We start from the raw sequence: 19345 nt of genomic DNA, 5'->3' as shown, positions 1-19345 counted from the left end.
CAAAACATTGTGAAATATAAAAAATACAACAATGAGAAAGTGCGCTGCAGTATAACAATAGCTGGGTAAGGCCGGTATACATGTCTATTCTGCACAAGGTACGGACAAGTCCTGTGGGATCCATGCCTGGTTGATTTTAATGAACGTGAGCTTGTCCACATTGGCTGTGGACAGGCGGCTGTGCTTGTCTGTGATGACGACCCCTGCCGTGCTAAACACACATTCAGATAATACACTGGCTGCAGGGCCGACCAGCACCTCCAAGGAGCAAAGGGCAATCTCAGGCAATGTGCCCAATTTGGAGACCCAAAAGTTGAAGGGGGCAGACCCATCATTCAGTACATGTAGGCGTGGGCACACATACTGCTTCACCATGTTGCTGAAATTCTGCCTTCTGCTAAGACGTTCCATATCAGGTGGTGGTGCTGGTTGTTGTGGCACGCTGACAAAGCTTTTCCACATTTCGGCCATGCTAACCCTGCCTGCTGAGGTACTGGCGGTGCCCCAGCTGTGTTGGCGACCTCTTCCTCCTCCTCTGCCGTCGCCTTGTGCTTCCACTGTGCCCCCGCTGTCAGGTGGGAATGCCATCAGCAGCGCGTCTACCAGCGTGTGCTTGTAGTCGCGCATCTTACGATCACGGTCCAGTGACGGAATTAAGGACGGTACGTTGTCCTTGTAACGGGTATCCAGCAGCGTGGCCACCCAGTAATCAGCACAAGTTAGAATGAGGCCAACTCGGCAGTCGTTGCGGAGACACTGCAGCATGTAATCGCTCATGTGTGCCAGGCTGTCCAGAGGCAACGGCAAGCTGTCCTCTGTTGGAGCTGTATCGCCTGTGTCCTCTGTATCCCCCCAGCCACGCACCAGTGATGGCCATGAGCTGGTCTGGGTGCCACCCTGCTGTGAACAAGGTTCCCCCTCCTCCATCTCCTCCTCCTCATCCTCCACCTCGTCTTCCTCCAGAACTGTGCCCTGGCTGGACAATTGTGTACCTGGCGTATGTCGGTGCAGGAACCCACCCTCGGAGCCACTTTTGAATGACTGGCCTGAAACCCTTGTAAATGATCCCTCTTCCTTCTCCTGTGCCACATCCTCTTCCATCATCGCCAGCAGTGGTTTTTCAAGGAGGCATAGAAGTGGGATAGTAATGCTTAGAACGGCGTAATCTGCACTGGCCATGTTGATGGAGTACTCGAAACACAATGCACAATGTCTCGCATGGAGGCCCAGTCATTGGTGGTGAAGTGGTGCTGTTCCGCAGAGCGACTGACCCGTGCGTGCTGCAGCTGAAACTCCACTATCGCCTGCTGCTGCTCGCACAGTCTGGCCAGCATGTGCAAGGTGGAGGTCCACCTTGTGGGCACATCGCATATTAGGCGGTGAGCGGGAAGGCCGAAGTTACGCTGCAGCACTGACAGGCGAGCAGCAGCAGGGTGAGAACGTCGCGGTGTGGGGTTTGTCACACAAACAGATAAGTTTTAAAACTGCCTCCTCAGCACTCCCTCAGTGCGCCTGCGCCAATGACGTCACCGAAAGAGAAGACGTCCTCGGCGCAGGAGCACTGAGGGAGTGCAGAGGAGACGAGCCTCCTTATCTCAGAGCGCCTGCGCCGAATCAAGACAGGCACGCGATTTTTTAAATGCAGACAGGGCCAGCCAGAGGAGGAGATCGCTGCTGGCCCTGTCAATCAACAAGAAGAGGGGGCGTTTTTTTGCGGCGGCTACCAGCAAGTAGACGCCCTACTTGCTGGTAGAGAGGTCATTTACATATTATAAAAGTTTGTTTTTTGAAGAAACTGCTGAAGGAAAGTAAGTAAGAGCATTATATATTCATATATCACAGTATAAGGAATTTAACTTTGCAAAATAAAACTTTTAGCAAATTTATTGCCTCCAGTGTGTCATCCGTTGAGAGTCTCATTTGGCTGATACCTTTTGAACACTGAAATATAGTAACAGAATAAAATCAAAAGACATATATTTCTTACTATAATATGACAAAATGAATATATTTATTAATGTTAATTTATTAAATGATTTTCCCATCTTGGACATTTATGGAATATTGCTAGGATATGCCACAAATGTCAGATAGAGGTTGGTCCTATCTCCAGAACGTGGCCCCAGACGTGAGCGCGCTCGTCAGAAGTCTCATTTCGGTGGATGTAGAGCATGCCATCCAAGCACAGATACCTCTCCGTTTACCACTATGAGACTACCAGATATTGACATGCTAGCGCTTGGCTATTTTTGGGACTCTGATAGCAGTGAATGGAGCATGGATGTGCTTTCACACCTGCTCTCCTTTCGCTTCAGGGGTCCTGTTATGGACATAGGAGTGGGTCCCAGGAATACCTTACATTGTTGGCATATTCTAGTGATATGCCATAAATGTCTAAGATGGGACCACCCTTTTAATGATCAGTGTACATAAATCTGCTGTTAGCTAATGGTGATTAGCATTGTGTTTTCAGGGCATCAATGTGAAATATTCAGCTTCAAAGCTATCTCCATTGTTAAGGTCATCGCTAAAATACTCAAGGGTCATTATATTAGAGGAACTGGAAAAATATTCATCTGTGTTCTTGCAGATCCGCCCAAGAATTTTTGCATCTTCTGGTAACCCATCATAGATTGTAATACAGCCAATAACACACGTTGGTTGATCTCTCATCCTGTTTGGACATTAAGCAGAAAATGAATAAAATACATCACATAATAATTTATAATGATACAACATACACTAGAAAATATTAAGTACTTACTTTACATAGTTGAAATGCAGCCCCACAAAACCATATGGGTCGGTTTCGATGACCCACCTACACCAGTTATGAGGAGGGTCATAAAACTTGTTTGATACAAGACCATTGTATTCCTTAAGAGTTCCTCCACAGGTCTTTTCTACAATGACATTAGTAAAACTGTCATAGAAATTCAACATTATTTTTCTTTTGGAAAAGCTTATTCTGTAAATATAATGTACAGATGCATGCAGCATTCGGCATAAGAGCTAGCCTGATGTACTATAGCACTAACATACAGTAGCATGACTATATTATTTTCATCACCTGTAAGAATGGACGTGCTATGCAAATGGCATGCCAACATTTGCCACACTTCTTGGCATGATGAACATTTAATTTTACCCCCTGAATTTGGACCCATATATTTTATTTTATTGTTTTTTCATTTTATATTTTCAGTTGTGAGAGTTATGGTCCATACATTTACTGGTTGGTTATACGTATATTTCATATAAATGAATATTTATATAGTTGTATTCTTGATTCAGTGTGAACTTTTAAACTTATCATATTCCTTTGTCTTGTGACTGGTCTAGCTGAGGATATTTCCAGTAAACCTGTTTGTCAGTATGTGCTATGTCAGCATAATATGAGGAAAAGGGAGTATTTCATACAACAATGAAGAAGATTGGCAAATGTATCTTGTGGTCAAATTTGTCCTTATGTTCCAACAAATACTAGGAAATGTTATCTATCATCATCAAGGGTACCCTGAACCACCCTCAGAAAGAACATCAGAAGCAGGGTGTGCCTCAAAGATAAGAAACCTATCACAGCCCAGCCCAGAAGATCTTCAGTGTGAGTACTTACAACTACCATTTTTGCTTCTTACACTCCTATCATCTGCTTTCCTTTCCTGGGCTCACCCCACAGAATTTTCAGTAATCTGTTGTTCTGCTTTGTTGGGAATTTAGATAATTGCATTTTCTTTTCTTTCTTTTGCTATTGGTAGCTAGAGCTCTTCTCTAGAAGGAAAAAACTGTTTCTCTACCTTGTAAGCCAATTTTCCACCCCTGTAGAGTCTTAAGACATGACTAGCGATTTTAGCCAAACTGGATATAGCCTTCTGTAGATAGCACTGTTTCAAGGTTTTCATTCCTTAACAAAACAAAGTAGGTTTCTGGTAGATTAGGCAAAATGTCCTTAAAGCAGGTTGGAAAGTACCAATTCTACTTGACAACTCTAAGCATGTCTCAAAGCTCCATAATGGGTCAGACATTTGCTTACAGAAAAATTATCTATAACTGCAACTAGAGAGTATTTGCTTACTTTTCCAAGGAAGTATTGCCTGTAACATTCCCTACACAGTTGTATCTCTACATGGATAATGAGTTTCTGCTAAGATTGGAAGAAATTCTCTGTCAGCTAAATACAGTCATGTGAAAAAATTAGGACACCCTTTGAAAGCATGTGGTTTTTTGTAACATTTTTAATAAAAGGTTATTTCATCTCCGTTTCAACAATACAGAGAGATTAAAGTAATCCAACTAAACAAAGAAAACTGAAGAAAAGTCTTTTCAAGATCTTCTGTAAATGTCATTCTACAAAAATGCCTATTCTAACTGAGGAAAAAGATAGGACACCCTTGCCCCTAATAGCGAGTGTTACCTCCTTTGGCTGAAATAACTGCAGTGAGACGGTTCTTGTAGCCATCTACCAGTCTTCGACATCGGTCTGAGGAAATTTTACCCCACTCCTCAATGCAGAACTTTTTCAGCTGTGAGATGTTTGAGGGGTTTCTTGCACGTACAGCCCTTTTCAAGTCACCCCACAGCATCTCAATGGGATTCAAATCTGGACTTTGACTTGGCCATTCCAGGACTCTCCATTTCTTCTTTTTCAGCCAATCTTTGGTTGATTTACTAGTATGTTTTGGGTCATTGTCATGTTGCATGGTCCAGTTCCGCTTCAGCTTTAATTTTCTAACTGATGGTCTCACATGTTCTTCAAGCACCTTCTGATACACAGTAGAATTCATCGTGGATTCTATGATGGTGAGCTGACCAGGTCCTGCTGCAGCAAAGCAGCCCCAAACCATGACACTTCCACCTCCATGCTTCACAGTTGGTATGAGGTTCTTTTCTTGGAATGCTGTGTTTGGTTTACGCCAAACATGTCCTCTGCTGTTGTGTCCAAATAATTCAATTTTGGACTCATCTGTCCAAAGAACATTATTCCAGAAGTCCTGGTCTTTGTCAACTTTATCTCTGGCAAATGTCAGTCTGGCCTCGATGTTTCTCTTGGAAAGCAAAGGTTTCCTCCTTGCACACCTCCCATGCAAGTTAAACTTGTACAGTCTCTTTCTGATTGTAGAGGCATGTACTTCTACATCAACAGTAGCCAGAGCCTGCTGTAGTTCTCGAGATGACACTTTAGGGTTTTTGGAGACCTCTTTTAGCATCTTGCGGTCTGCTCTTGGGGTGAACTTGCTGGGGCGACCAGTCCTGGGCATGTTGGCAGTTGTTTTGAAAGCCCTCCACTTGTAGACTATCTTCCGGACAGTGGAATGGCTGATTTCAAAATCTTTTGAGATCTTTTTAAATCCCTTCCCAGACTCATAGGCTGCTACAATCTTTTTTCTGAAGTCCTCTGACAGCTCTTTTGCTCTCACCATGGTGCTCACTCTCACTTCAACAGTCAGGAGCACACCAAACTAAATGTCTGAGGTTTAAATAGGGCAAGCCTCATTCAACATGCAGAGTAACGATCTACTAATTATGTGCACCTGGTGTAATATACCTGTGTGAGATCTGAGCCAATTTAAGAGGGAATACATGTGAGGGTGTCCTATCTTTTTCCTCAGTTAGAATAGGCATTTTTGTAGAATGACATTTACAGAAGATCTTGAAAAGACTTTTCTTCAGTTTTCTTTGTTTAGTTGGATTACTTTAATCTCTCTGTATTGTTGAAACGGAGATGAAATAACCTTTTATTAAAAATGTTACAAAAAACCACATGCTTTCAAAGGGTGTCCTAATTTTTTCACATGACTGTACATCAGTGTAAGGCCGCATGCACACGACCATCTGTGTTTTGCGGTCCGCAAATTGCAGATCCGCAAAACACGGATGGCATCTGTGCGCGTTCCGCTATTTGCCTTTAATATAACTGCCTATTCTTGTCCGCAAAGCCCGGACAAGAATAGGATATGTTATATATTTTTTTGCAGGGCCACGGAACAGAGCAACGGATGCGGACAGCACACTGTGGCTCTGATGCGGACCAAAACAACGTCCGTGTGTATGAGGCCTAACGGATAGCAGGCTCGGATCCAGTTTGTCACTTAAATAGATTTCACTTGGGGCAACTCCTAAAAGCGTTATCAAAGAAGCCCACCTGGTCTTTACACTTTAAGCCCTGTACAGGGATCTTGATTATGCTGCAGGGGAACTACCAGGTTGTTACCTCGTGGACTAGTCTCTTTTCAAGTGACTGTTTAACCATTGGGTCAGCATTCACTTGGATACAGAGATATCCCAACTCATTGCTCCAGTTGCTCTGGTAGATTATTTTAAGGCTAGCAGCCCATGGGGCATCTGCTTTACGGGTTTGTGCCCTCAGGGGGAATATGTTTGTGCCCTTCAGGTGATATGTCCTTTCTCAGGGGGTAGCCTTTATGCTGCAGCGTTTGTTACTGTCAGAGATTGGCTAGTAGCAGTCAAAAGATGGAACTGAGCATGTCAGACCACATCAGAAAATAGGCTTTCCCATTAGTGTTGAGAGCGAATATTCGAATCACAAATTTTTCGTGAATATCGCCACTTTGAGAATTTGCGAATATTTAGAATATAGTGCTATATATTCGTATTCGCGAATAGTGTTAAATATTCTAATCGCGAATTTTATCGGGAATATATTACATTGCTATTTTTCACACTCAAACTGAAAGAATTTGGACCTTTCTGGACCTCTACAACAACCTTGGTTTGAGACACTGACGTCAGGAGAGATGTTTCTCAGTTGGCAATAATAGACACACACATCACTGAGAAACACTCTAATTTTATTATGCTATAGCTTGGCCTCATATAGGCAGCAGAAAAGTTTGCACAACAACAGCGTTAAACCAATCATAAATGATAAACATTGACGCCCATACAGATACCACTGGAACATCCCTTTTATGGATATGTAATACGTCACATATAACAATGTACGCAGTTGTGCCGAATGACCCTGAGTGAATTAGAACATTTGTTCTAATTCTGGGAGATTCCCAGAATATGTCCTGAGACAGATAAGTGAACCTAACTCACAGCGGGGGGATGTGAAGTGCGTAGGTGAGATATTATAACAATTCTGTACATCATAGAGAAGACAACATGGAGTCACATTTGCCTTCAATCCCCTCTTTAGAACCAAATTTCTTAGATAATATGGTTCTTACCCTTGCCCTTTTCCCTGTATACCACCAGATATTTTCTATATCCTTCATGTGAGTTGTCTTCAGGATTAGGCAGCATAGTTTCATAAAATTACATATTTGATACTCCTTTAATTATCAGTTTCCGTACACATGGTATGATACATGTTGCAACTACTGCTATTACTATAATGGCGAATATTCGGCCAAAATTTTTCTAAATATCGCAAATTCGAATATTGCCTATGTCGCTTATCACTATTTCCCATTACTATATAGATTAAACACCAGGGGGCACAACTATAAGGCTACATTCACACCATAGATTTTTTGTTTTATGTCCAATCCACATTTTTATGGATCACACTGTCCTGTGTACAGTTCTGGGCTCCTGTGAACAAGGCAGACATAGCAGGGATGAAAAGAGTTCAGAGGAGGGCAACTAAAGTAATAACTGGAATGAATGGACTACAGTACCCAGAAATTTTATCAAAATTAGGGTTATTCACTTTAGAAAAAGGCGACTGAGGGGCAATCTAATAACTGTATATAAATATATCAGGGGTCAGTACAGAGATCTCTCCCATCATCTATTTATCCCCAGGCCTGTGACTGTGACGAGGGGACATCCTCTGTGTCTGGAGGAAAGAAGGTTTGTACACAAACATAGAAGAGGATTCTTTACAGCAAGGCCTCATGCACACGGCCGTTGTTTTGGTCCGCATCCGAGCCACAGTTTTGGCAGATCGGATGCGGACCCATTCACTTCAATGGCCCCGCTAAAAAAATGGTTCCGTGGCCCCACTTAAAAAATATAACATGTCCTATTCTTGCAGAACGCACATGGACGCCATCTGTGTTTTGCGGATCCGCGATTTGCGGACCGCAAAACACACCACGGTCGTGTGCATGAGGCCTAAGAGCAGTGAAACTATGGTACTCTCTGCCTAAGGAGGTGTGATGGTGAGTTCACTAAAAGAGTTCAAGAGTAGGCATGAGCTGACGCATGGATGTTCGGGTTCGGCCGAACTTCGGGTCAAAGTTCGGGACCCAAACTTGACCCGAATTCGAACCCCAACCACATTGGAGTCAATGAGAACCTGAACTTTGGTGCACTAAAATGACTGTAAAATAGTCATAGTAAGGGCTAGAGGGCTGCAAAAGGAGCAACATGGCGGTAAGAGGTAACACAGGACAGTTGCTCTGCAAACAAATGTGGATAGGGAAATGACTTAAAATAACATAGAACAGAAAATAATTAACAATAATAATTTTGAACTAGGAGGCAGAGGTCAAACTGGAGTAGGAGGTTGAGGAGGCGGTGGACATGCGGTGTAGGTGGAAGCGTCGGTGGAGAGGAGGAGGTAGGCAACACTGTTTTTGTTTTTTGTTTTTTTTTCCCTTTATTTATTTATATTTTTTATAAATTTGTGAAGACCCCTTTCACATTGGGAAATAGAAAAGAGAATGCAAAGAGAAAGTGCGCTGGAGTATAACAATGGCTGGGTGCGGCCAGTATACTTGTCTACTCAGCACAAGGTACGGACAAGTCACATGGGATCCATGCCTGGTTCATTTTAATGAACGTGAGCTTGTCCATGTTGGCTGTGGACAGGCTGCTGCGCTTGTCTGTGATTACTCCCCCCACCCGCCCTGCTAAACACACGTTCAGACAATACACTTGCTGCAGGGCAGGCCAGCACCTCCAAGGCATAAAGGGCAAGCTCAGGCCATGTGCCAAATTTGAAGACCCAAACTCATCATTCAGTACGTGTAGGCATGTGCACACGTACTGTTCCACCATGTTGCTGAAATGCTGCCTCCAAGACATTCCGTATCAGCTGGTGGTGCTGGTTGTTGTGGCATGCTGACAAAGCTTTTACACATTTCGGCCATGCTAACCCTCCCTTCTGAGGTGCTGGCGATGCCCCAGCTGCATTGGCGACTTCTTCCTCCTCCTCCTCCTCTGCCTTCGCCTTGTGCTTCTACTGAACCCCCGCTGTCAGGTGTGAATGCCATCAGAAGCGCATCTACCAGAGTGTGCTTGTACTCGCGCATCTTCTGATCATGCTCCAGTGGCAGAATTAAGGACAGCATGTTGTCCTTGTAGCGGGGATCCAGCAGGGTGGCCACCCAGTAATCAGCACTGGTTAGAATGTGGGCAACTCAGCGGTCGTTGCGCAGGCACTGCAGCATATAGTCGCTCATGTGTGCCAGACCCGCCCAGAGGCAACGACAAGCTGTCCTCTGTGGGAGGTGTATTGTCTGCGCCCTCTGTATCCCCCAGCCATGCTCCAAGGATGCCCATAAGCTGCTTTGGGTGCCACCCTACTGTGAACATGGTTCCTCCTCCTCATCATCATCCTTCTCCTCATCTTGCAGATCTGTGCCCTGGCTGGACAGTTGTGTACCTAGCCTCTGTTGGTGCAGAAACCCATCCTCCCAGCCCATTTGTGAATGACTGGCCTGATAACCATGGAAATGATCCCTCTTCCTCCTCCTCTTCCTCCTGTGCCACATCCTTTTCCATCATCACCAGAAGCGTTTTTCAAGGAGACATAGAAGTGGGATAGTAACACTGAGGACTGCATCATCTGCATTGGACATGTTGGTGGAGTACTCGAAACAGCGCAACATGGCACACATGTCCCCCATAGAGGCCCACTCATTGGTGGTGAAGTGGTGCTGTTCTGCAGAGCGACTCACCCGAGCGTGCTGAAGCTGAAACTCCACTATCTGCTGCTGCTGCTCGCACAGTCTATCCAGCATGTGCAAGGTGGAGTTCCACCTTGTAGCTGGCCAGCCAGGACCTGTCCTAGGTTGCTAGTATATCTTAATTCAGTTCCTATGTTTATGTGTTAAAGACAAAAGCAGAGTTATTTACTGTGACATCATGTTTTGGATGTCATATAACTGTTATATTTTGTGTTTACAGAAGCAGAAAAACATAATATGCCTTTAAGATGAATTTTGTAGTGTAGGGTAGGCTCAGTGACACAGCAGAAACAACAGAAAGCATAGTGTTAATCTATTGTTGCTGGGCAGAAGTCTAGACCAATCACAGCCAGCTTCTTACACAGCAAGAGTTTTCACCAATCACAGCTAGCCTCACACACAGCCTGTCTGGGAATTCCCCTGGCAGGAGCTGCTAGAATCCTTACTCACCAGAGAGAGGAGCTGAACAGGCAGTTCCAGTCAGAGTCCAGTTTTATGGGAACAAGAGGCCAAAATAGGTATTTAAAGCAGTTATATGATATTCGTACTGTTAATATAGTGATTAGAACTGCATACTGAACCAGTTATATGTGTGTTTACTGAATGACAAGATTGAACAGTTGAACCCCCATCTAAATCATACCGCCATTTTGTGATATCTTTTCAACACTTGTTATGTACATGGATGATCTGCTGCGGAGGAGGCAGTGTTATATATGAAGAAAAGTTGAAGTTAATAAAGAAGTTATTTGAAGCATTTGGTGTGCTCTTTAAACCTACTATTTCCATAGAACGGCGCTAGAGGAATTACAGAGTAATAGACAGTCTGGTTAGCCCTCCTCTTATGTTAGGGTCAGAACCGACCTGTTTTCAGGTTTTGAATTCTATAAGTATCACATAAATTTGTTTATTGCATCAAGATTTTTTTTACTTTGTCAGAAACCTCTATTTAAACAATGTAATAGAAAAAGAATCCTTTTCACTAAATTATAAAATACTGTGGTTAAAATTAAGACGTTTATGGTGTTAGGGTCAATTCTGACCCAGTTTTAATATAGAATTATAGGACACTAATAAGTGCCAAAACTGAAATCATAAACACTCTCTCTGCTTAGTAACACTGACAGCCAATCCCCTCTCAACCCTGTGAGCTGTAGTTAGGGAGGGGCCTATCTCTTTGCCTGCTTGTCTGCTTCTCTAAATAAAGTAAAGAAACATAGGACCAATACATTTCAGAGTTGCTGACTTGCAGAGTAATCATCTCCAATATGCAGCATGGGAGGTATGCTATCAAAAGAAAGGTCTAAGAGTCACACCAAAAATATTAAAACCAATCTTTTCAAGGATAAAGAAGCCTAACAAGGTAACCAAGAGGTAAGAAACTAATTGGATGATAAATAATTGTTCAGAGGGTATTTTATGGCCGATTTAAGACACGGGTCAAAACCGACCCGTTAACATCATGGATAGTAACAGAAAGCTAACATAAGAGGAGGGTTAGACTAAAAGTCAGAGATATCTTCTAATGTCACAGCGCAAGAGGCACTTCATAGTGCTGCACCTGCCACAGGTACATTGTATATGAGGCGGTGAGCAGAAAAGCTGAAGTAATGAGTCATGCTGCAGCACAGACAAGAGTGCAGCAGCAGGGTGAGAACGCCGAAAGCGCGCACAGACGGCCCGCACTTTCTGCAGCAGCTCTGACATTTCGGGGCAATTTTTCAGGAACCTCTGCACCTCCAAATTTAGCACATGAGCCAGGCAAGGGATGTGCGTCAAACCACCGGCTAGCCTCAGAGCTGCTATGAAATTTCGCCCGTTGTCGCACACCACCAGGCCAGACTTGAGGCTCAGCAGCACCAACCACTCATCGGTCTGTTGTTCCATGCCCGTCCACAGCTCCTGCGTGGTGTGGAGTTTTTCCCTCAAACAGCCTACTGTCGTTTCCCCCTAGCTGTGCTGAAGTTGATGGTGAAAGTGTTACGCTGACCGGATTAGGAGGCAGTAGAGAAGGAAGCGGAGTAGGAGGAGGAGGCAACTAGAAATGTCCTGGGTGGCGGTAACACATGCGCCAGGCTGCTATCCGCCTCAGGCTACCGCATTTACCCAGTGTGCAGTTAGGGAGATATAACATCCCTGCCCGTGCTTACTGGTCAATGTATCGGTAGTTATGTGGACCTTGCCACAGATGGCATTGTGAAGTGCACACCTCATTTTTTCTGCCACTTGGTTGTGCAGGGCAGGGATAGCTTGCCTGGAAAAGTAGTGGAGGCTGGGAACCACATACTGTGGGTCAGCCACCGCCATAAAGTTTTAAAAAAGGCCAGGAATTTAGAAATGCTTGCATTCAGGGCTAGGGATCACAGGTGGGTAAGGGTGTACTTCCTTTTTCTCTCCAGTGTTTGGGGGATGGACCGCTGAACGCGTTTATGGACAGTGTGGACATGCTAGGTGATGGAGGTGGTGGTGTTGCTGCCGCATCCTCTGTTTGCGGGGTGGCAGGTGCCACTGTCACTCCAGAGGTGGAGGAAGTGGCCAAGACCGCAGCATAAGAGGGAGCAAGAGGAGCCTGAGATCTTTTGTGGTTTTTCAGGTGCTTTGCATTTAGATGCCTGTTCATGCAGGTAGTGCTCAGGTTTAGAACATTTATGCCTCGCTTCAGGCTTTGATTGCACAGCATGCAAACCAGTTGCGTCTTGTTGTCAGCACATTGTCTGAAGAACTGCCACGCCAGGGAACTCCTTCATGCTGGCTTTAGTGTGCTCAGTCCCTGGGTGCGGTGGGCAGCAGCAGGCATACTGGGTAGGGGACGGCCACTCTGCTTTTGCACCCTGCTCCCTCTATTGCTGTGCGACTGGCACTGTGTGATTCACCACCTCTTCCTCCAAACTGCACAAGTCACTCATATGGCCTCGATTCCATGTGGGGTCTAGGACCTCATCATCCTCCACATCATATTCCACCCACTCTTCACCCCTGCCTTCCAACTGCTGCGGCAGATAGCCGCAGCAGTTGGCACCTGTGTTTCGGCATCATCATCAGAGACGTGCTGCAGTGGTCCTCCTATGTCCACATCCTGAAACATAAGTGGTTGGGCATCAGTGCACTCAATCTCTTCCACTTCTGGGGCAGGGCTAGATGGATTGCCCACGGAAATCCTGCCAGCAGAGTAATCAAAAAGCATAAGAGACTGCTGCATGACTTGGGGCTCAGACTGCTTGGCTAATTTGCAAGGGGTGAGGTGAAAGACAGATACCCATGGGCTGCAGGTGCCAACTCTGCGGTTTCAGAGGACCGGGTGGGAAACAATGTGAAGGAACTGGAGGCACTGTTAGCCATCCAGTCTACTACCGCCTCTACTTGATCTGGCCTCACCATTCGTACACCGGTATTCGGGCCTACAAAATGACGCTGAACGTCCTGACGCCTATGTGCACCAGAGTAAGGTGTTTCATTTGGGCGTGTTGCTGGCACAGATTAACTACGTCCTCTCCCTGCAACAGGAGCTCGACCGGCACCAGCAGCCCCACAACCAGGACCATGTCCCTTATTTGATGCTCTGCTCTGCAGCCTTTCAAAAGCTTTATTAACTGCCTCCGGACCGCCTAACGCAGGATCGCGGTCCGGAGGCGGCTGTCCCAGGCACAGTGACGCATATACGCGTCATCTCGCGAGACTTTTCACAGGATCGGAAGGTAAGCGAGTGGATCTACAGCCTGCCAGCGGCTGTCATTGATCACCCCCCTGTCATTGATCACCCCCCTGTAAGGCTCCATTCAGACGTCCGTATGTTTTTACGGATCCACGCATCCATGGATCGGATCCGCAAAACACATACGGACGTCTGAATGAAGCCTTACAGGGGGGTGATCAATGACAGGGGGGTGATCACACCATATACACTCCCTGATCACCCCCCTGTCATTGATCACCCCCCTGTAAGGCTCCATTTAGACATTTTTTGGGCACAAGTTAGCGGAAATTGATTTCTTTAGTTTTTTTGTTTTTTCTTACAAAGTCTCATATTCCACTAACTTGTGTCAAAAAATAAAATCTCACATGAACTCACCATACCCCTAACGGAATCCAAATGCGTGAAATTTTTTAGACATTTATATTCCAGACTTCTTCTCACGCTTTAGGGCCCCTAAAATGCCAGGGCAGTATAAATACCCCACATGTGACCGCATTTCGGAAAGAAGACACCCCAAGGTATTCGCTGAGGGGCATATTGAGTCCATGAAAGATTTAACTTTTTGTCCCAAGTTAGCGGAAAGGGAGACTTTGTGAGAAAAACAAAAAAAATATCAATTTCCGCTAACTTGTGCCCCCCAAAAAAAATCTTCTATGAACTCGCCATGCCCCTCATTGAATACCTTGGGGTGTCTTCTTTCCAAAATGGGGTCACATGTGGGGTATTTATACTGCCCTGGCATTTTAGAGGGGCCCTAAAGCGTGAGAAGTCTGGAATCCAAATGTCTAAAAATGCCCTCCTAAAAGGAATTTGGGCCCCTTTGCGCATGTAGGCTGCAAAAAAGTGTCACACATGTGGTATCGCCGTACTCAGGAGAAGTTGGGGAATGTGTTTTGGGGTGTCTTTTTACATATACCCATGCTGGGTGAGATAAATATCTTGGTCAAATGCCAACTTTGTATAAATAAAATGGGATAAGTTGTCTTTTGCCGAGATATTTCTCTCACCCAGCATGGGTATATGTAAAATAACACCCCAAAACACATTACCCAACTTCTCCTGAGTACGGCGATACCACATGTGTGACACTTTTTTGCAGCCTAGGTGGGCAAAGGGGCCCATATTCCAAAGGGCACCTTTAGGATTTCACAGAGCATTTTTTAAACATTTTGATCTCAAACTACTTCTCACGCATTATGGCCCCTAAAAAGCCAGGGCAGTATAACTACCCCACAAGTGACCCCATTTTGGAAAGAAGACACCCCAAGGTATTCCGTGAGGGGCATGGAGAGTTCCTAGAATTTTTTATTTTTTGTCACAAGTTAGCGGACAATGATGATTTTTTTTATTTATTTTTTTCTTACAATGTCTCATATTCCAAAAACTTTTTTTTTTTCTTACAAAGTCTCATATTCCACTAACTTTTGACAAAAAATAAAAATTCTAGGAACTCGCCATGCCCCTCATGGAATACCTTGGGGTGCCTTCTTTTCAAAGTGGGGTCACTTGTGGGGTAGTTATACTGCCCTGGCATTTTAGGGGCCCAAATGCGTGAGAAGTAGTTTGAAATCAAAATGTGTAAAAAAAGCCCTGTGAAATCCTAAAGGTGCTCTTTGGAATGTGGGCCCCTTTGCCCACCTAGGCTGCAAAAAAGTGTCACATATGTGGTATCGCCGTACTCAGGAGAAGTTGTGCAATGTGGTTTGGGGTGTCATTTTACATATACCCATGCTGGGTGAGAGAAATATCTCAGCAAAAGACAACTTTTCCATTTTTTTTTTATACAAAGTTAGCATTTATCCGTGAGGGGCCCTACTTCTCACGCATTAGGGCTCCTAAAAAGCCAGGGCAGTATAACTACCCCATTTTGGAAAGAAGACACCCCAAGGATTCTCATGATGGGCATAGTGAGTTCATGGAAGTATTTTTTGTCACAAGTTAGTGGAATATGAGACTTTGTAAGGAAAAAAAAAATCATCATTTTCCGCTAACTTATGACAAAAAATAAAAAGTTTTATGAACTCACTATGCCCATCAGCGAATACCTTAGGGTGTCTACTTTCCGAAATGGGGTCATTTGTGGATTTTTTCTACTGTCTGGGCATTGTAGAACCTCAGGAAACATGACAGGTGCTCAGAAAGTCAGAGCTGCTTCAAAAAGTAGAAATTCACATTTTTGTACCATAGTTTGTAAATGCTATAATTTTTACCCAAACATTTTTTTTTAATCAAAGACATGTAGAACAATACATTTAGAGAAAAATTTATATATAGATGTCGTTTTTTTTTTTTTTAAATTACAATTGAAAGTGAAAAATGTCATTTAAAAAAAATTAATCGTTAAATTTTGATTAATAACAAAAAAGAAAAAATGTCAGCAGCAATGAAATACCACCAAATGAAAGCTCTATTAGTGAGAAGAAAAGGAGGTAAAATTCATTTGGGTGGTAAGCTGCATGACCGAGCAATAAACGGTGAAAGTAGTGTAGTGCAGAATTGTAAAAAGTGGTCTGGTCATTAAGGGTGTTTAAGCTAGGGGGGCTGAGGTGGTTAAATGCCTGAACACCAAACTCGAACCTGAACTTTCCCAGCAAAGTTTGGGCTCGCTCAACACTATTCAAGAGGCGTCTGGATGTATTTCTTGAGTGTAATAATATTACAGGCTATATCTACTAGAGGGGTCATTGATCCATGAGTTATTCTGACTGCATGATTAAAGTCTGGAAAGTGAGGAAAATTGGCTTCTACCCCACAGATTTTTTTTTTTTGCCTTCCTCTGGATCAACTTGCAGGATAACAGGCTGAACTAGATGGACAGATGTCTTTTTTTCAGCCTTATAAACTATTTTACTATGTTACACATGCCCCAATTTATTTTTTATGGGGCTGCAAAAAACACAGACAGCACATTGATATCATCCGTGTTCTGTCCGCATCTGTGGAGCCATGCCGCAAAATATAGAATATGTTCTATTTTTGTCTGTTTTATGAGAAGAATAGGCATTTTTATAATGGGGCTAGTGAAAAATGAGGAATGCACATGGACCACATCCGTATCTGAGATTTTCAGACATCGATATGGTCATGTGAATGTAGCCTAAGAAAGCCAAGAGAATATCTCACAACTGGAGCATTTTTGTATCAGAAAGTAAATTACAAAAGTAACTATTTTTTTTGTAGAATTAAACTAAAATAACATATAGTGGTGGAGCAACCCCCTTAGCCAGGGTGGAAATCCAGTTACAAAACTGACTCATGCTCTGGTGAATCTAGCATTGTATTATATTGTTAGCTGTTCGTTCGAATGGCTAACACATAATACTATATTTCCGGCTGTAATAACAGCTGATCGTCAGATATTTTCTAAATTGGACCTTTACTAATCAGATGATTGTTATGGGGCTTAATTTGAAATTGGACTTGATGAGACAACTCTTTTAAAGGAGAACCTATTAGCAAGCTACATAAAGTGGCCTATAGCAAAACTACCAATAATGTAGTTGTTTTATAGTGCTGTGTACTTACCAGGTGTATTATCTGCAACTGGGGAGAAAAATTAAGAAACATATATGAGATTTTTTTGAATAACGGAGGCTTAATAAAAGGTGAATAGTTGTGTGATTTCATAGTGCTAATATTGGGAGTACCACTTTTCAAAGTCACAAGCTATATGAACAGTTTGTGAAATGAGGCACCTGAATTAATAAAAAGTCTTTGCTATCCTACAAAGTAGTGAAGTTCCATGATTTATTTTCTTTTGCAATTACACCAAAGGTCATATTCTGCTTAACAAAAGTCATGTCTATACACTGTATAGGGATAACTGTTAGACTGGAAGATGTCCCAATCCCACAATTTGAATGGAGAGGTGGTCGAGCATGTGCACCACTGCTCCTTACAAAGTCTATTATGGGATTGCCAGAGATAGCCAAGTGCTGTACTATCTCTGGTAGTCCCATAGAGATGAATGGATCAGCACTGCACATGCTTGATCTGCTTCTTCATTTATATTAGGGTTGAGGACCCCTCTATTATGATTAGCAATCAGACCACACTGATTTAACAATTATTCAATTTTCAATAGATACCTTTTTTCTAACCAGAATACCCATTTTAAAAAGTCACTAAACCCTTACTGACTTGTTCAGTAGTATGTAGAGTGTTTTGCCTCACTTGAGAGAGTTTTTTGCCTGCTGTTTTTGAATTCTATCATACCACAGTATGCGATTAGCACCTAAGCTAAATCCAATGGCCAAATCTTTCACCTGTTTGAGATATATGTCTATGAGCCCTCTTGGTTATCCAGATTATATATAAAAATAAATTAACCAACAGCCTTTCAAACCTAAAAACATGTTAAAAGGTGAAGATTCACTGACCTGCATTAAAGGGAATGTTCATTGCAAGAAGCACAAGACAGAACACAGGATCTGTAGTCTCCATGCTGGAAGGTAATTGTATGAGCTCAGTGTGTTTGGCTGTTAAAATATATTGACTTGGGGGGGTGGCTTGGCGTTCATGTGGAGCAGAAGCAGCTAACAGAAGCTCCGGCTAACATACTACATAGCTACGAACTAAAGCCAGATACACTCTGCAAAGCGGCACAAAACTACAGGGAGGGAGAGAAGAGACGGCGAGAAACATTCCCACAAAATATTGGGATGTTTGGGCAGCAATAGCCGCTGAAAACAGTGACCCCACAGGACCCGAGAAAAAGTGAGGAGAAAAAGGCGCAAAGCGCAGCAGCGGCCGGAAGTTCAGCGCACACAAGGAGATGCCACCACCTGTAGCTAACGGCAAGCATATACTCACTGACACGCTGCACCACATACCCGGAGCTCAAGCGGCGGTGCCTGGTGCAGGGAAGCAGAGGGAGAGGCTGGTCCCAGACGTCGGGGTGCTGCGGACCCAGGCAGTGAGACAGAGTCGCCAGTGGGTGATGACCTTTGCGGAGGATGCCGACAGGAGGAATTAAGTCTTGGAGATTAACCCTTCCCTCACAATGATAAGCCCTTAAACAAGAGGCAGCGGGGAGTCAGTCTTAGCTCCGCAGTGAGTACAAAACCCATATATACAGTATTGAATCTGAATTCTAAAGTATACGGGCCACATGAGATAAAGCTCCTTAAGAATGTAAAGGAATATACAGTCAGGTCCATGAATATTGGGACATCAACACAATTCTAACATTTTTGGCTCTATAATGGATTTGAAATTAAATGAACAAGATGTGCTTTAACTGCAGACTGTCAGCTTTAATTTGAGGGTATTCACATCCAAATCAGGTGAACGGTGTAGGAATTAAAACAGTTTGTATATGTGCCTCCCACTTGTTAAGGGACCAAAAGTCATGGGACAGAATAATGATCATAAATCAAACTTTCACTTTTTAATACTTGGTTGCAAATCCTTTGCAGTCAATTACAGCCTGATGTCTGGAACGCATAGACATCACCAGACGCTAGGTTTCATCCCTGGTGATGCTCTGCCAGGCCTCTACTGCAACTGTCTTCAGTTCCTGCTTGTTCTTGGGGCATTTTCCTTTCACTTTTGTCTTCAGCAAGTTTGGATTCAGGTCCGGTGATTGACTTGGCCATTGCATAACATTCGACTTCTTTCCCTTAACAAACTCTTTGGTTGCTTTTGCAGTATGCTTTGGGTCATTGTCTATCTGCACTGTGAAGCGCCATCCAATGAGTTCTGAAGCATTTGGCTGAATATGAGCAGATAATATCGCCCAAAACACTTTATAATTCATCCTGCTGCT

General features: G+C 43.6%; 1 protein-coding gene across 1 annotated transcript; it reads right to left on the bottom strand.

The window, feature by feature from the left end:
• Nucleotides 1-1912: 1912 nt before the first annotated feature.
• Nucleotides 1913-18013, bottom strand: LOC122939962 (CUB and zona pellucida-like domain-containing protein 1). The gene is made up of 4 exons (XM_044296187.1): nucleotides 17958-18013; nucleotides 17104-17121; nucleotides 2765-2903; nucleotides 1913-2674 (listed from the first exon to the last, which is right to left on the bottom strand). The coding sequence occupies exons 1-4, from the start codon at nucleotides 17977-17979 to the stop codon at nucleotides 2470-2472; spliced, it is 384 nt and encodes a 127-aa protein (XP_044152122.1). The 5' UTR covers nucleotides 17980-18013; the 3' UTR covers nucleotides 1913-2469.
• Nucleotides 18014-19345: the final 1332 nt, after the last annotated feature.

The sequence above is a fragment of the Bufo gargarizans genome, chromosome 6 (assembly GCF_014858855.1).
Source record: "Bufo gargarizans isolate SCDJY-AF-19 chromosome 6, ASM1485885v1, whole genome shotgun sequence".
Taxonomy (NCBI): domain Eukaryota; kingdom Metazoa; phylum Chordata; class Amphibia; order Anura; family Bufonidae; genus Bufo; species Bufo gargarizans.
Note: the sequence above shows the minus strand (reverse complement) of the source record. Positions and strands in the feature narration are given on the sequence as shown.

What these genes read in the sequence shown, in the direction of transcription:
- LOC122939962 (XM_044296187.1), bottom strand. Translation starts at nt 17,979, where the DNA reads ATGAACATTCCCTTTAATGCAG. An exon ending in CTGCATTTCAACTATGTAAA is followed by an intron (nt 2,675 to 2,764) that starts GTAAGTACTTAA and finishes ATGTCCAAACAG; the next exon opens with GATGAGAGATCAACCAACGT.